The sequence below is a fragment of the Fistularia commersonii genome, chromosome 31, assembly GCF_037954325.1.
Source record: "Fistularia commersonii isolate RoL2024-O1a breed Wild chromosome 31, RoL_Fcom_v1.0, whole genome shotgun sequence".
NCBI classification, from domain to species: domain Eukaryota; kingdom Metazoa; phylum Chordata; class Actinopteri; order Syngnathiformes; family Fistulariidae; genus Fistularia; species Fistularia commersonii.
Window position 1 is genome coordinate 6460642 of NC_141314.1, and position 16113 is coordinate 6476754.

The 16113-nt window shown below is 50.4% G+C and overlaps 1 protein-coding gene across 1 annotated transcript; it reads right to left on the reverse strand.

Annotated features, from left to right (window-relative positions):
* Positions 1-5927: 5927 nt before the first annotated feature.
* Positions 5928-15556, reverse strand: LOC147215732 (uncharacterized). Its single transcript, XM_086178681.1, has 5 exons — positions 15347-15556; positions 13433-13833; positions 9100-9217; positions 7686-8104; positions 5928-6465 (listed from the first exon to the last, which is right to left on the reverse strand). Exons 2-5 carry the CDS (start codon positions 13599-13601, stop codon positions 6308-6310), a joined length of 864 nt encoding a protein of 287 aa, XP_086034807.1. The 5' UTR covers positions 13602-13833; positions 15347-15556; the 3' UTR covers positions 5928-6307.
* Between the last annotated feature and the right edge of the window lie 557 nt (positions 15557-16113).

Here is a 16113-nt window from a genome sequence, read left to right on the forward strand (position 1 = left end):
GCCCGAGGTGTCACGCTATAATTGGGCCACGGCTGCACTTCCTGTGCGCCTTCAGTCAGGGGGATCGTAGAGGGACTGTGTGTGTGTGTGTGTGTGTGTGTGTGTGTATCTGGGGGTGGGGGGGTTGTGCGTCTCTGCGTGTGTGTGTGCGTGTGTTTGTCAGGCAGGAGGGAGCGAGAGACGGAGAGAGAGAGAGAGGGCGAGCGAGCAAGGGAGGGAGAGAGAGAGAGAGAGGCGCAGCACGCCAGCCAACACAGGACACTGCCAACTCATGGAGAAAAGCAGCGAGCTCCAACATCATGCTATTACAACGCTCGCTCTGAATGAGAAACACACAGGCTTTTAGTAAAGTCCACAGTCTAGTGTTTCTTCATCTCACAGACAAAGGCGGAATTTCAAATTCTTGGATCTGCAGCTTTTTTTTTTTTTTTCTCCCCCTCTTCAGTGCCTTTCTAGTGATTTGGAGCTTAATCCCCTCCCTCCCTGTTCTCGCCACGCACACACGCACGTACACATACACACACACACACACACACACACATATGCGTGCGCACACACACACACACGCACACACACCGGAAATCTGTGTCACCCGCTGCCCAGCAGGTCCAGTGACTCCCTGAACGCCTGCAGTCTGGCTCCACTGGCCTGCAAGATGGCAGGAGAGAAAGGAGGGGGGGATTGAACGGAGGACAGAGAGGAGGAGGAGGAGGAGGAGGAGGAGGAGGAGGGTTGAGAGAGTTGGGGGAGTGGAGGAGGAGGAAGGGGGGAGGCGGGGGTGGGGGTCGAAAGCGGATCCAGGGAGAGGGAGAGAAGGTGGAGGGTGAAGGGGGGTTGAAAGAGACGCGGTGAAGGGCAGAGGGAGAGAAGAGGAGGGGGGTGAGAGAGAGAGAGAGAGAGGGAGAGAGAGAGGGAGAGAGAGGGGGAGAGAGAGTGGGTGAAACTGGGAGAGATGAAAAGCAGGCCACAGGGGGAGAAAAAAGAGAAAGAGAGCGATATGCGGGGAGGAGGACGGGGAGATGGACAGCAGGGGATGAAGATAACGTGTGCCAAACAAAGAAAGAGGAGAGACGAGTGTGAGAGCCTCCGAGCAGAGTGATGGAGGCCGATTGAAATGCAGCGAGACGGGTGGGGTGGGGGTGGGGGCGGGCGAGCGGGCGGCGGGCGGGCGGCGGGGGGACGCGGGGAGGACGGGGAGCGGGGGTTAATGACGGATGCATTGTCCAGATAGCCGGTGCGTGCAGTCGGGGAACCCTGTGGAGCCTACATATGTTCGCTCCAGCCGCCCTGCCCACTCTTGAGAACAACTCCTCTCACACTGCAGTGGAACAACCTGCCAGGGGCCGAGGCAACCTGCAGCCGGAGCTGGGCGGACCCCCGCTCCCCGGCCAGACCTTTGAGTTTTGGCCACCGCGTCTGCTCGGAGACACTGTGTCTCATTGTGAATTTTTTTTTCCCTCCCTCCTTCCTCCACTGGCCGTATCCCCAGTGTTAGAAAATGCGTAACAGCTTTGCAGGAGCGCCGTCGCGCCTTATTATCCACGCGCGTTCGCTTCTCCGAGGGGTCTGAGGCAAACACGTGTCCGCCCGGAGCACAATCGCCCCTCACATCCTTGAAAAGCTCCGGCTCATCTACCTCCGGGTTGTATTTTGGTGACATTCGGGGTCAAAGGGGACCCTTGACCTTTGACCTTTAAAGCTCTCAGAGGTGGATCCAAAATAGACCCGTCTATTCACAGCGCCTCCTGCTTTAGCCTCACGCTAGCTATAATGAGCCAGGCCAAAAACAAAACAAAACAAAACAAAAAAAAAAATCGTGGCGTTGATAGCGACGGGAATTTGAAAAATAAAATAAAATAAACCAGCACGGCCGCCGGACGTCGCGTCGAGAGGAGTTTGGCTCATTCTCACCCTTCCATCCACGTCCTCAGGCCAGTCCGTGCCGTGTCAGTTGTGTACACAAAATTCTGTTAATCTTTAGCTTTGCTGCTGATTTCGAAAAAAAAAAAAAAAAAAAAGGCCCCGCTCGTTCCAGGAAGCCGAGCGAAGCGCGGGTGATAAAGTCTGTGTGCCTGCCCCGCAGTCATGTTTCATCACGGCCCTCCTTTCACGCCGTCTCATGATGTGGAATTGATTGTCGCCATTGAGCGTTCGGCTTTGCGCTCCTCGTTTTTCCAATCATTCCCACGGGCGCGTCCATTTCTAGCTGAGCGGACTGAGCCCTCGCTGTAACACGCCACCTGGATTTAGGGGAAAAAATAAGGAATCGGCTTGTCTCGTAATTTCAAAACCCGCTTGTATTTTCTTCACATTATCGTACCGGCTAAATCCCATTCTTGTTGTTGTACACATCCTGACCAGCATGAAAAAACTCCCCCCGCTTTCCCGGAAACAAGGCTCCATTCAAACAGCCCGTGTACGTCGAACGGAAAGACCGGGGTTAGCCGGGAACGCGGGCGATTTTACGCGGCGAGCTGCGGTCATGAGGTTTCCACCGGGCGGCGATGTCAGGACATCTGCTGTCGGGTTCTTTGTGGGAAATGTGGGACTTTGGAAAAGTCACGTTTGTTTGTTTTCGCGAAGCGCGGTATGATTTTCCGCTCCGACACGCGCTCGGTGTGACTCCACGCAGTTATGGTCGCGAATTGGGGTTCGTCGTAGAGCCTGCTAGATCAGCCAGTCCATCCTATTGGACAAAATCGGGCCATTTGTGACCTGAATGCAAAACACACTGGGCTTAATGGCTGTTTTGGATGTTTTAAATCCGCTATAGATCCAGGAGGTGCTTTTCCGGTCCTCCCTGTCCGAACCCGTGGCCGTGAACGACCCGCCTCTGTGAGCCGATGGTCCTCCGCCATGTTGTCTTTTTCTTCGGCGCCTCATTCTTGCTTATTATTTTTTGGCCAAAAAGATTTGTCAGTTTGACGTTTGGAAGTCACGTGATCACACACCCCAAACACCTGACAGACAGCATTCACACGACATGAACCTCTGCTACTTCAACCTCACATCTCCTCCACCAACTCTGATTCCACGGTGACGTCTCACTCATATTTACTCCCACGGTCCCAACACATGCAGGGATTCATCGGACAGCCTAAGCTGTCCAGTCAGAGGAGGTGAATACTTTTACATCTCTACGCAACGCCTAAATGAGATGGTGAATGGCCGTTGGTTGACATGATGTGCGTATGTGGTTGACATGAGTGAGTAAATGATAGATGATGTGAATGAGAGGGTGAGTAGTTGCATGACATGTGAATGAATGGTTGCATTTATGACGTGTGAATGGTTTTATGCCCCTACACGTTGCCTTGCACGAACTCCGCCTCTCGCCCAATCACAGCCGGGATAACTCCACCCTCCCACGCCCTCCCGACTGCAGGATAAGCAGTATAGATGAGGAATGGATGAATGAATGAATGAACACCTTCGTCACGTCACAAGCGCAGTCACAGTGATAGCTTACTACAATGCCTGCACCTTAGCAGTCTAATCTAGTAAACAGTCAAATTTTTTGCTGTTGAAAATCAAGATTTATAAGGTTTTTCATTTATGTATATATATATATACATATATATGTATATATATTATAAATCAGATATCTGGAAATCGTACTTTAGTGCCAAATGGAAGAACACTATTATTGAACTGCAGCTCCTTCTCTGAGGAAAAAACTAGATAAGATATGTTTCATTGCTCCACCGGAAGCGTCCTCAGACGTGCGTGGGCTTTATCTCCGGGGCGTCCGGTGAACACATGAACGCCGCCGCCGATTCCGGCACGCCGGCCTGGCAACTCAATGACATGCACTTTCTTGTGTGACAAAGATGACTCCTACAATGCTTCGTCGGGAAACCCAACACTGCCCTACTATATATAGCGGGGCTTTTCACACTGTGTGCATGTGTGTCAAATCACATGACTCAAGATATGAGGTGGACAGACACACACACACACACACACACACACAGAGGCCGGATCCTGAGGCTAAGGGTGTGGAGGTGGAGAGGGAATGCGAGGAGCTTTATTGAGTTGGCTCTGACGTGTTGCTTCCCCGTGACCCGACTCGCATTGGCTCCGTCTCCCCGGCCGTCTCGCCCTCCGTCTCTCGGCCCCGACCACATGCTAATCAGCTCCCTGCGCTCTCCATTTGATCTCCGACGGGCTGCTTTCTGACGCATCCCCGCTGAATAGATAATCATTGTGTAAGCAGCCGCTATCAACAACCCCTCTGTCTCCTCCCGGCGGCCGTCGCCCCCCGCGCCCAACGCCGGGCTATAACCGGCGCACACAGTCCCAACTTTGTTGGAAATTTCCAAAAAAAAAAATGGTGGAGGGATTAAAAAGCCGTTTTCTCACGCCGCCACCGTCGCCGCCGGACTAGAAAAGGTAAAATGAGCCAGGGAACATGTAGTCGCTGCGTGTCTGACTCCTGCGGGGAGAAGCGGCGCTTCGTCTCTTCCTGGTGCCCCTGATGTCATTGGACGGGAATAATTTCCTGTTCCATGTGTTTTTCTTTTTTTTTTTTTTCTTCTTCTTCTTCTTCTGCGGCGTTTCACATGTGACGCCCCCGGAGCCCCTGCAGTTCTTCTGCGCCGTCTGTAAATATTTGACCACGGACAGGTTTTTTTTTTTTTTTTTTCAGGGGGTCGTTCTGGCTGTGAAACCCTTTTGGAGATCCTGACTTTCGGCTTAAAAAAATTCCAAATAGAGGCTGTAGTTCTTATATTTGGGTAAAATTGTTATTATTCTTTTAAAAAGAAAACAATAAAGGTCCTTTTAGGGCTAAACGGCGCTATTTATATCCTCGCTCATCCATCCAAAGTCTCACAAGTTCCATTTGCTTTCCCAAGATTCCAGCTACGCGCCGCCGCTTCCCGGCTTCCACGGCCGACCACTCGGGTCCCCCGTCGTCAGGGGTCACCAGATGGATATTATTGGATGTCTGCATTTAGGGTTCATTGACATTACGGAACCTGTGATGTGAGAAAAGTTGGAAAAGTGTCCACAGCCACGGACAACCATGTTTCCACCACTATTTCCAATATTTTTTTGCAAAAGTGTTTATGTTTTTTGTTTTTCTATATCGTTCCGATATTTGTCCGCTACATTTTTTTAACATGTAAAATTTATAAGCCTTACTACCTCTACTACACTGTCCACTTTCTGCTGCGCGAACTGAGATTCCCACATTGTGGGATGATTAAAAGGCGCGATCTTTTCTTTTCTTTAACTACATTGAAAACACTCTTTTCTTATGAATATATTGATATATCACTGAATAGACGAGATTTATTCTTTATTCTAAGTTCCCGACTAATCAACCCCAATCCATAGCCCCCCTCTCTTTGTTTAGCTCTGCTAGCTTTAGCTCTACTGCCTTAGCTGTTAGCTCTCTTAGCTTAGCTGTTAGCTCTTTTAGCTTAGCTGTTAGCCCCACTAGCTTAGCTGCTAGCTTTGAAAGTCCCAGCACACCGCAGGAGTCTCCCTCGGAGAGGTGAGCCTGGTGTGATAAGACAATTGCAGATTCCACACAATAAACAGCGGGAGACTGCCAACCCCACCCCCACACACCCTCCCCCAACACACACACACACACACACACTCGCACGCACACACACACCCACCCCCCCAGGACTCAGCTGAATACCGCAGTCTGACGGAAGCGGCGGCGAAGCCAACGGTCCTGAACCGGGCCCCCGCTTGGCCGGCGCCGGTGACCGACAGCCGGCTCTGCGGCGGAGGCGGACACGCCTCGCGCTTTTTTCGCCGCTCGTGACACAAACAGATTTAGATTTTCCGGGGCCGTATGTGAAAGGTTTCAGGGGGAGAGGAGAGAAATGTGTCCTTCAGCTGAGGACGAGAACCGCTTGCTGCAGGAAGGAGGCTTCAGAAGACAACAAGAGAGTAAAACAAAGGATCTAAAAGATTCATTTTTTTTTATACAAACACGATTAATTATCAGAAACCTTAAACCGCGTGAACTTCGCATCACATCTCACATCCATAGCACAACGCCAATATCACCTGTAACACATCAGCGTCCAGATTCTCCATGTTCTGGGAGATGTAGTCCTGATACCACAGGAGAGGAGGACATCTTGTATGGATAGCAGATGTGGGAATGAATGGAGGAGTGTGTGTGTGTGTGTGTGTGTGTGTGTCTCTTTCAGGTAACCACTCCTGTGTGCGGCCTCAGGCCGGACCAGCAGGGCTTCAGCTCTGCATTGTCTGCAGTGCGGCGTGCCGCTGTGCGTCAGGCTCGGCGGGTCGTCTCCTAGAAGGCTACAAAATGCCTCGGGTCCTAGTGGGCCCAAGGTGAGCTCGCCTTCATCAGATGAGCAGGTTTGGCAGGTACGGGGGGTTTGCTGCACACAGGTGTGTGAGAGTCAGTGCTGAAAGCTCTCCTGAGCTGCGCCACCCGACCTCCGTACTCTGGCGCCTTGTCGTCGCAGCAAATGTCTGCGCGGGAAAGGAGGTTTCCAGTGAATCCAATCGTTCTCATTGCACAGATTAGCTATACATTAGCTCTACAAACTCCTGATAGGGTGAGTCAAAACCCAAAGCAAAGAGTGAGTCTGGAAGTTTTATGCGTGTATAAATTAAATGAATCACAAATAAATCAAATCCATTTGAATGAGTTTCAGGACAAAATTTCTTCTTTTATCAAAACAACCCTCTTCACATGGAGTAATAGTGATGCTAATAATGCTAATGCTAATAACGGCTAATGCTAATGCTAATAATGCTCCTCACAGAGGGTCTTCCTGTGTGGAGTCTCCATGTTCTCTCCGTGTCTGCGTGGGGTTCCTCAGGGTTCTCCAGGTTCCTTCATCAGTCCAAACACATGCTACACTTAATGCATGTTCATGCTACACTTTCCAGATTTATGAATGAGAAGGTTGAATGAAAATGGTTGTGTATGTCAACATATGTATATGTTGTATATCTCTCTATGTGGCCCCGTGATGGTTCACGGGATAGGCTCCAGCTCCCTCGTGACCCTGACTGCAGGATAAGATGATGACTGAATCGATAAATAAATAATACTAATCATAATTTTATTTTTCCTGATCCAGTGTCGCGGATCCAAAACCAGATGCCTAAAGACACGATATGCTGTGATACCAACCAGCTAGCAGCAAGTCGTGAATACACACATCTTTTAAACATGATATACAGGCTAAATGCTAATCAAGAAGACGAGCGTCTCGCGTTGTCCCTGACCCCTGACCCCTGGAGGCCCTCATTAAACATTCATACCCTCGCCGAAGGGATCGGCTGCAAAAAAAAAAAAAAAAAAAAATCAAAATACGGCCATTTAAAATAAATAAGGACTATTGCAGAGGTCATTGCATCATTGCAGCTCCTTGTGTGAGTCTGAGCCGCAACCTTGCCGTTCATCCTACCATTTCATCCCCAAACCTACCACTTGCAGGTCATTTGCGTTAGCATTGTGATGTTACGCAGGTCAACAATCTAAAGACTGAATAACACACCTTTGTTTTTTTTTTCTTGTCCTTTCCATTCCTGGTCTTTTTATTCACTCCTTGTTGTGCATCTTAAAAAGGAGAATAATAACAAGGCGTCCAAATATTAAGGCTTTTCACGTCGGCGACGCGTGCTGTGTACTTAGGGCCTCGGAGACAGCAGGCTGTATCAGGTATCCCTTGTTTTCTCACCTCGGCACTGTGGGCTCGTCCTCCCTGCGTCTGACAGCTGGCTTCCGAGTGGCGGCTTGTTGCCATGGCTACTAAAATGGGGCCTGTAGAGAGGAGCCCAGTCGCCGGGGCTGTCCGAGCCGCTGCCTGATTCACTGTCGCTGTCTCCGACGGGGTCCTTCAGGTCGTCGTCCGGCTCCTCCTCAGACGACCGGTCGCCGGGCGACGCCGGCTCGTCCCGCGTGTGGGAGAGACAGCGCCATGACGACGCTGCCGCGGTGACGGACCGTCTCGCTGCCCCGACTTTCCGAGCGGAGGGAGGACTCGCGGTGGCGTCCGCGAGTGGCGGCTGGACGTCCTCTTTAAATCCGGGCTGCCGGGCCTCCCTTCCTGCCAGCGCCTCCGCCGTCTGGATGCCATTCATATCACCGGCGTGCAGTCTGGACGACAGTCGTCAGAGACGGTCAGCAGACAGTCGCCCCGGCACGGATCGCTCATTTAGCAAATAACGCTTGTAATTAAATCGGGAGGAGGAGACGGCGGCCTCGCTCGGTCCCCGGCCTTACGGCGTGGAGCGGTGGAAGGAGGCCTCCAGGGGTCCACACACCTGACTGACACTCATCTATCTATCTATCTATCTATCTATCTATCTATCTATCTATCTGTCTATCTGTCTGTCTGTCTGTCTGTCTGTCTGTCTGTCTATCTATCTATCTATCTATCTATCTATCTATCTATCTATCTATTGATCAGAAGAGGCTCTTCCGACCAATGGGAGGAGAGGATGCTGGGACATCTCCTCTCCCTCAGTAGTAGCAGTATTATTGTAGGAGATAATTATTATGCTATTGATTTTGTGTATTTAGGAGAAAATTCATTTCAAAAAGCACTTATGTTGCCATTGCATCATATCATGGCGCATCTTACTCATGCATATACAGTGACATATGGTCTTATACAGACTATAAAGACAATATAGTGAATTAAAATAGCAGAAAAATAATCATTAATTCAAAACAAGTGGTTTATCCCATTTTAAAACAGCTCGGGTCATTTTTTTTTGGGGGGGGGGGGCTGTGTTGCTACTTCTGCACCTCCTAAAAATAGCACGCAAAAATAAACTATCGATGATTTCAATGTCATTTTCCAAACACCTTGTGTGCGCACATGCTCTACACACACACACACACACACATGCACGCGCACATGCACAAGCAGGTGTTAATCTCATTCCTGCAAAACAAAACAGCCTTGTGTCTGCAACCAAAGCAGAACATCCTCTGAAACACATCCTGTTGTTACACCCTCTCTCCTCCATGAGAGCTGACCCAACTGTGTGTGTGTGTGTGTGTGTGTGTTTTTGTGTTGGGGGGGGGTCTGCGGGGGCCCCTGTGTGTGTGTGTTTGTGTGTGTGCAGAAGTGTGTTTGTGCTAACCTGTTCTGCATGAGGCCCCTGAGGACCCCGGACGACCTGAGCTCGTCCACGTCCCCGATCACGCTGACGCTCACGTCCCCGTCGCGCCCGAGCAGCCAGGTCACATGCTTACCGGAAGCTGGAGGAGGAAAAAAAAAAAAAAAAAAAAACAGAAAGAAAAGCGAAGTAAACATCTGGGCTTCACTTGCGCGGCGGTCCTTCCGCTGCAGTTCCCTCCTCCGTCCAGCAGATGGCGCTGTCCTACAAGTAAACCGCGGGCCTCTTTGTCCTCTCCCTCCTTCACCCTGTCTACTTCACTCCATCTCACACCTCCTCTTCTCTTCTTTTCTGTCCCTCCGTGTTTTCCTGCAACCTCTCACAGATTTTTTTTTTTTTTCGGAAAAAAAAAAGCCCCTCCAGGCGCCGGCGGCGGCGGCGAACGGACGCGGAGGATTGTGCAACCCGGCCGCTCAGCAGACGGCGGCTTCCTGTCAGCTGCACCCGGCTGACCCCGGTCACCTCGGCACAAACTCCCGGGGAATGTGACTCCCCTTCCGCCTCGCAGCCCAAACCCACAGAAAATCTACTTCCTGTCCTTTTGGAACCGCGGTTCACATCTGTTGGAACCCGAGGCGGCGTCTTTAGGTGCAAGCTGTTTTCATTTCATCCACGGCTCATCTAGGGTTGGAGCCTCCTTCCCACAGCCAGAAGGTCCCTGGTTGGATTCCTTTTCTGTGTGGAGTCTCCATGTTCTCCCCCGTGTCTGCATAGGGTTCCTCTGGGTTCCTCCCACAGTCCAAACACATGCAAGTGGTTCAGCGGAGACCCTATAGAAGTGTGAATACTTGCGTTTCTGTGTAAAGAATGTCTTATTTGACATTTGAATGAGAGGGTGAATAGAATAGTGTGTCTCTATATGAAGCGTAAATGGGAAGGTGATTGTTTGGATTTCTTCTCGTCCAATCACGGCGGGGATAGGCTGCGGCCTCTCTGCAACCTCCGACTGCGGGATAACAGTGAATGAATGAATGTTTACATTTCTTTGTTTTCATTTGAGGTGTTTTGGCAGCTGGAGGATCCTCCTCAAGGTGTGTCTGGTTTGGTCCGGCCACCTCCGCCGCACCAATCCTTTGTTTTCTTTGATTCCAGGTGTTTCTCTTCTGCAAGCCGCGACCTTCGCCGACCTTCCTCCCTCCCGTTTTCCAGTTGTAACCGCGTGAACGCTCCCAGTCGCGGCCGCGGTCGCGCCGAGCCAACTGCGAACCGAAGCGGATGAAGAAATAGTTCCCCGAGATTCCAGCTCAACAAGGGCATCTTTGTTCCCGCCGGCGTCCGCGGCACAAGGCCACGTTGTGTCGACGCCTCTCTCCGGTGTCACCTGACCGGAGGCCGTCTCCGGCGTGAATCACGTCGGCGCGCCGCACCTTTTTTTGCGTGACGAGCGATTTACGGCCTGATAAGACGCCGCTTTTTCCGTGAGCGTCCCTGTCGTCATTATCGTCTCTGCAGATTAAATGGAACTGACGGGGCTCCTGGGATTGTGTGTCCCCGCCGGGGAACTAAAGGAGCTGCACGCCCGCGGTTTGAGTTGTGTAACGCAAAACTCAGCGGCGTCTCACTCACACACTCTGCGGCATCTCAGGTGACACACACACACACACACAGATACACAGCTGAACAATTGGAGGTGACGGGGTCTCGCTGAATCAGATAACATCTTAAATAGAGAAACAGTAGGTGAGATGATGAGGCTGGTAGCGGAGGAGGGGGTGGAAGGTGGAAGGTGGAGGAGGTGAAATGGGTGGAGGGAGTGGAAGGAGGAGGAGATGGCGGAGGAGGTGGAAAGGGTCGAGTTGGAGGGGGTGGAAGGGGTGGAGGCGTAGGGGTGGTGGAGGAGGAGGGTGGAGGCTGCAGCCCGCTGAGAGCCGGCGTTCGCCAGAGCGAAATCCAAACACACTCATCTGTGCCGTAACCCGAGAGGACGGCGGCTCACAGCTGGTGCGCCCGTTCCATTACTGCTCCTCAGCTCACACTCTTTTCTCTTCCATTTCTACCCGACATCTAATAAATAAACTACCATCATTCTGTAGATGTTGGTAGCAGATAGGAAGCAATAGTGTGGATTATTTTAGCTCTTATGATCTGGTCACAGCCGTTAGCGCCTCCTTCTCACAGCCAGAAGATCCATGGTTGGATTCCCACCTTTCAGTGTGGAGTCTCCATGTTCTCCACGTGTCTGCGTTCACTGGAGACCCTACATTGTCTAGATGTGTGAATGAGAGGCTGAATATGTCTCTCTATGACGTGTGAATTAATGAATGAGCGGGTGTGTGTACGGTTGCAGGGAGAAGCTCCGGCACCCTGCTCTGCGACACTTACTGAGGGATGAGCCCTATGGATGAATGAATGAATGAATGAATGAATGAATGGACGGACATGCTACTACTCCAAATTATGGTCCCAACCCAGCTTCTTTTTCGCTACCCTGAACGTCCAGTTCTCAGAGAAAAAAAAGAAAAAGAAAAAGTTATCAATCAAAATAAAAACACCTGTTTCTCCAAAAAGCTACCTTGAATGTGCAGAGCTCCTGTATTTACAGGCAGGTGTGTATGTGTGTGTGTGTGTGTGTGTGTGTGTGTGTGTGTGTGTGTGTGTGTGTGTTCCAAGGCTGTTCAAGGCTTTGGAAACTTTGGTTGTTACCCCTCATTTCCAATGACCATCAATCCTGCTATTATTTAACACATGTGGAGATAAGGGAGGTGGAAACCCGCCTGGTCTTTATGACTCCTCGTTGCGTCACAAGGAAACCAGACGCGTTTTTTTTTTTTTTTTAAACGGGTTGAACAGTTTCAGGCTCTGGAAAACCTCCGGGGTATCGTCTCAATGAGAAACTGAGGAAATGTTTTGAAGCTTGACATGAAGATGCTTTTACTCCAGCAACTCCATGTCACAGGGTGTGTGGAGCAGGAAGCTGTGATATACATGTACTTGTAAATAAACATGTTACATATATTTTTACAAATCTTTAACTTTATTTCTATTTATTTATTTTTTTTTTATCTTTACTGTTATTTTTAAATTATTTTATTTCTAATTTCATTTTATTTTAATTATTCGCAATTATTCTGTATTTTTATATGGAGTTTCTATTTTGTTTCTCCCCCCGGCTGGAGGATCAATGAAGTATTCTGATTTGTAAATTTGCTCATTAATTCGTTCTTCACATCGCTTATCCTGCATCCACATTCGGAGACATGCAGCCGTTCATGCATCATGCAGACACGTACAATAGTCGCACGTTTGGACAATGTAGGGTCTTCGGTGAAGCTCATGCATGTGTTTGGAAACCTGAGAAACCCCATGCAGACACGGGGAGAACATGGAGCTTCTGGCTGTGGGGAGGAGCTCCAGCCGACGTGCTGACCCCCCTTATTTATCCCAAATCCCCCCAAAGTATTGAAAGCTTCCTCCCAATCAGGAAGTGATAACTTGAAAACACCCTGACGCATAATTGCAAAGTCTGCATGACGAGTACTTCTGAGAAATACTTCCTCTACTTCCGTACAACAGCGGACGCTTAAAATACGGATCAAGTTATCTGTAAAAAATTTTAGATATTTTTTCAAGCAAATTTTATCCTTGAAGAATGCAGTAGTTCATACATTACTCATATCTTGTGCGGGTTCTTATCTCGTGTGGCATAATTTCATATCTCTGCGCTTATTTTGTGTATTTTAATTTTTTTAATAAGTGGTGAACCCAGAAAGAAGACGCTTTCTGTGCGAATCAAGCATGAAATAATAGCGAATCACGACTGCGGTGCACAGTGCATCCACGTGTACAATCCTAAAGCTAAAGGAACAAATTAATTTGTTTTCTGTTATTTTAAATGGGGAAAATTCATTTAAGACATGAAACAATCATCATATGAACCCACTTCTGGAACGAATCAAATTCGTATCTTAAGGGGCCGATGTGCTTCTCATCATTGTACTTAAGACCTTACAACACTTGATAGCCTTAACCTTGACAATTTATATTTAATTGTATTTCTTAGTCTCCCTCCTTCCTACTATTATCTATTACTGTTATGTTTTTGCTTGAAACTCTGGCACAACAATTTCCCTCGGGATAAATAAAGTTGTTCTCATCTCATCATCTCATCTCATCATCATGGCTTTCGTTTGCGGGATGTTTCCAAGATGCGTGAGTAGAAACACACCAGACCCGGGGGGGGGGGACAATGTTCTTTCCCTCATCGTGCAACCGAAGGCCCGGTTCCTCCAGAAGGAGAGCCTCGCCCGGAACGACAGGCTCTTCCTGTCCTTCCGACCCGGCGCCCCGGAGCCGTTACCTTTCTTTGGCCGGCCGGCGTCTTCCCGTCCTTCTCGCTCCTCTCTCTCCCTCCACCGGCGGACCTGCTCCTCTCTCATCTTGAGGAAGAGGATCCTCTTCTGCTCCTCGCTCAGGGCCTCCAGCACCTCGGGCTCCACCCACATCTCCTCCAGGATCTTCGCCAGCATGGCGGCGGCGGGCGGCGGCCGTCAACCCTCCTCCGGCTAACCTCCCCCCCCCCCCCGTCCGGCGGGTCGTGTTACAGCGAGGAGGAGGAGGAGGGGGTTCCTGTTGCTGCCTCGAGTCAGGTTGCCTTTTCTCCTGGGAGGGTCTGGGATCAGGTGCCGTCTAATTCCTGGAGCGGGTCACCGCGGCGCACCTCTGTCTGGTCGCAGCAGGTAAACTGGCCTCTGAAGGTTGCTGCGATGGGTTTTTTAGAGCGAGAGAGAGAGAGAGAGAGAGAGAGAGAGAGTAAGGGAGGGAGGGAGAGATAAAAAGAGGGAGAGAGAGAGATTATATCAACTGTTTTGTTCTATTCCCCTCCATTCAGTCCAGTTCTGGCTGGTAGAACACAATAGGTCCAAAGCAAATAAGCCACAATGCCAATTTTAGAGTGTAAGCGTTGTGTGTGTGTGTGTGTGTGTGTGTGTGTGTGTGTGTGTGTGTGTGTGTGTGTGTGTGTGTGCAGGTGTGCAGTGTTTACTCTGCATACAGTGGGCCAGCGAGAATGCCACTATGCTTTTTAAACACGAAAGAGCAAACAGGGGCAGGTTCGATATATAAACACTCACACACACACAGACACACACACAGACAAATATGGGGTGGAGTTGAAGTCAGCATGCTATCTGGGAGTAACAGTCAGTTATGCCGCTGATGAATTTTGCACGGACGGAGAAGAACACACACACACACACACACACACACACACACACACACACACACACTGAGCTACCTTATCAGCACATGTGATAACCCAGTTACTTCTGACAGGGGAGGTCTTCACCAGAACCTCCTCCTGAACCCCCTCCCCTCAAAAACAACAGCTATCTTCACTGTAAACAGTAACAAACAGCCTTCGGGCAGATTTGAAAAAAGTTGCCGAGCAGCAGCCAATCAGATTTGTATCCGTGACCGGCGGCTCGGCCAATCGCCATCGATTTGGGGTCGAGACGCCGACGGAGTCAAACATTATCCTGTCTGTCGGGTGTGCGGATGCCCTAACACCCACTCCGCCGCCAATATTTCTCCAGGGTCATCCCATGTGAAGATAACAATGCCAGTGTGGGCTTAGCTTAGCTTAGCTTAACTTAGCTTAGCATCATGCATGATAAACAAACTACCTCCCAGGCCTCCCCATGGAGATTTAATGATTGACTCGTGGAGCATCGGGCAAATGCACAAACAACTCAGGCACACACACACACACACACACACACACATGCACAACTCTCACTTGCACCCATTGAATCATTTGCCTGCTGGATTACCCGAACGCAGCACTGAGCAGGAACGCAACTCCAACTATCTCCAAGGCTTCATTTAGTCTGAACTTCCAAACCAGCATGTGTTTCCGTTCCTCGCCGGTCGCTCTCCTCCGGCCCCCGCCGCCTCGTACCTGCGCCGCGGCCCAAAAACCGCATTCGCATGCTAAACCCCATCTATTCACGTTTAGAGACGAGGCATCCGGCACCCCCCACGCACCCCCCGGCCTGCTCTCCGGCATGCAAATCAGCCCGGCGTGCTTGTGTGTGTGTGTGTGTGTGTGTGTGTGTGTGTGTGTGTGCAGTGCATACAGAGAGAAAAGTTTGAAAAGTCTGAGAAAACACCAGCCGCCTCGCAGCGACGGGGTGTGAGATAAATGAGGTTAGACGGGCCGGAGAATGGCAAACACAACAGCGGCAGGGCGAGGGAGGAAGAGGAGTGGACTTACTCAGAGGTTGCCAGCCAGCAGCATCTCCCAGCTGATGAGTGTGTATGTGTGTATGTGTGTGTGTGTTTGCAGATCAGTCATCAGCGGCGGTGGAATGCAGCCTCAGCTCCGCTCCGCCGCATTTGTACTCGACAGGAGCGTCTGACATCACTGCACTTGGTCTTCCCTTCCCCTCCTCTTCCTCCCTCTCCTCCCCGCGTGCTCTTTACATTCCCGTCGCACCGGAAATATCGCCGAGAAGCGATACCAGCCGGCTAAATATGGACACGTGCTCGTCAAACGATCCCTCGTTCGCCCTCTTGCAACGCTCCGCTTCATTTCGGGACTTGGGTTTCAAACCCTTGCAGTAAGACACACACCCAGACACACACACACACACACACACAAACGGGGAGGCCGCAGGAAGCAGGAAGCCGGGGTGTTTTTCAGATTTGTGTTTCCACAGTCGGTCCGATCTCCGCAGGCGCTCCGGCGGCAGGACGTCCTGCCGCTTTGTGTGCAAACATTAAAACGCAACAACACATGTGCAGGAAGGAACCTGGGTATTTATACACTGACACGCAGACTCGCACCGAGCCGTCGGCGGCTGTTTGCTCCGAATCCGGATCCGCCGACGTGCAATCGCAGCCACTCCTGTCTGTCAGTTATTAACCTTCCTCCTGGTTTTCCCCTGCCTGCCGCGACCTCCCTCGCGGCATTTACTGTAAATACAAGCTCGCGGGAAATGCGAGTTGAAGGTGTTTTCTTTTTTGTTTTTAGCTCTGTGT

Excerpts from the sequence above, each read along its gene's own strand:
- LOC147215732 (XM_086178681.1), bottom strand. The coding sequence starts at position 13,601 with ATGCTGGCGAAGATCCTGGAGGAGATGTGGGTGGAGCCCGAGGTGCTG. Across the intron at positions 9,218-13,432 it reads CGCCGGCCGGCCAAAGAAAG|CTTCCGGTAAGCATGTGACC; the intron begins GTAACGGCTCCG and ends TTCCTCCTCCAG. Across the intron at positions 6,466-7,685 it reads GACGAGCCCACAGTGCCGAG|ACATTTGCTGCGACGACAAG; the intron begins GTGAGAAAACAA and ends TTTCCCGCGCAG.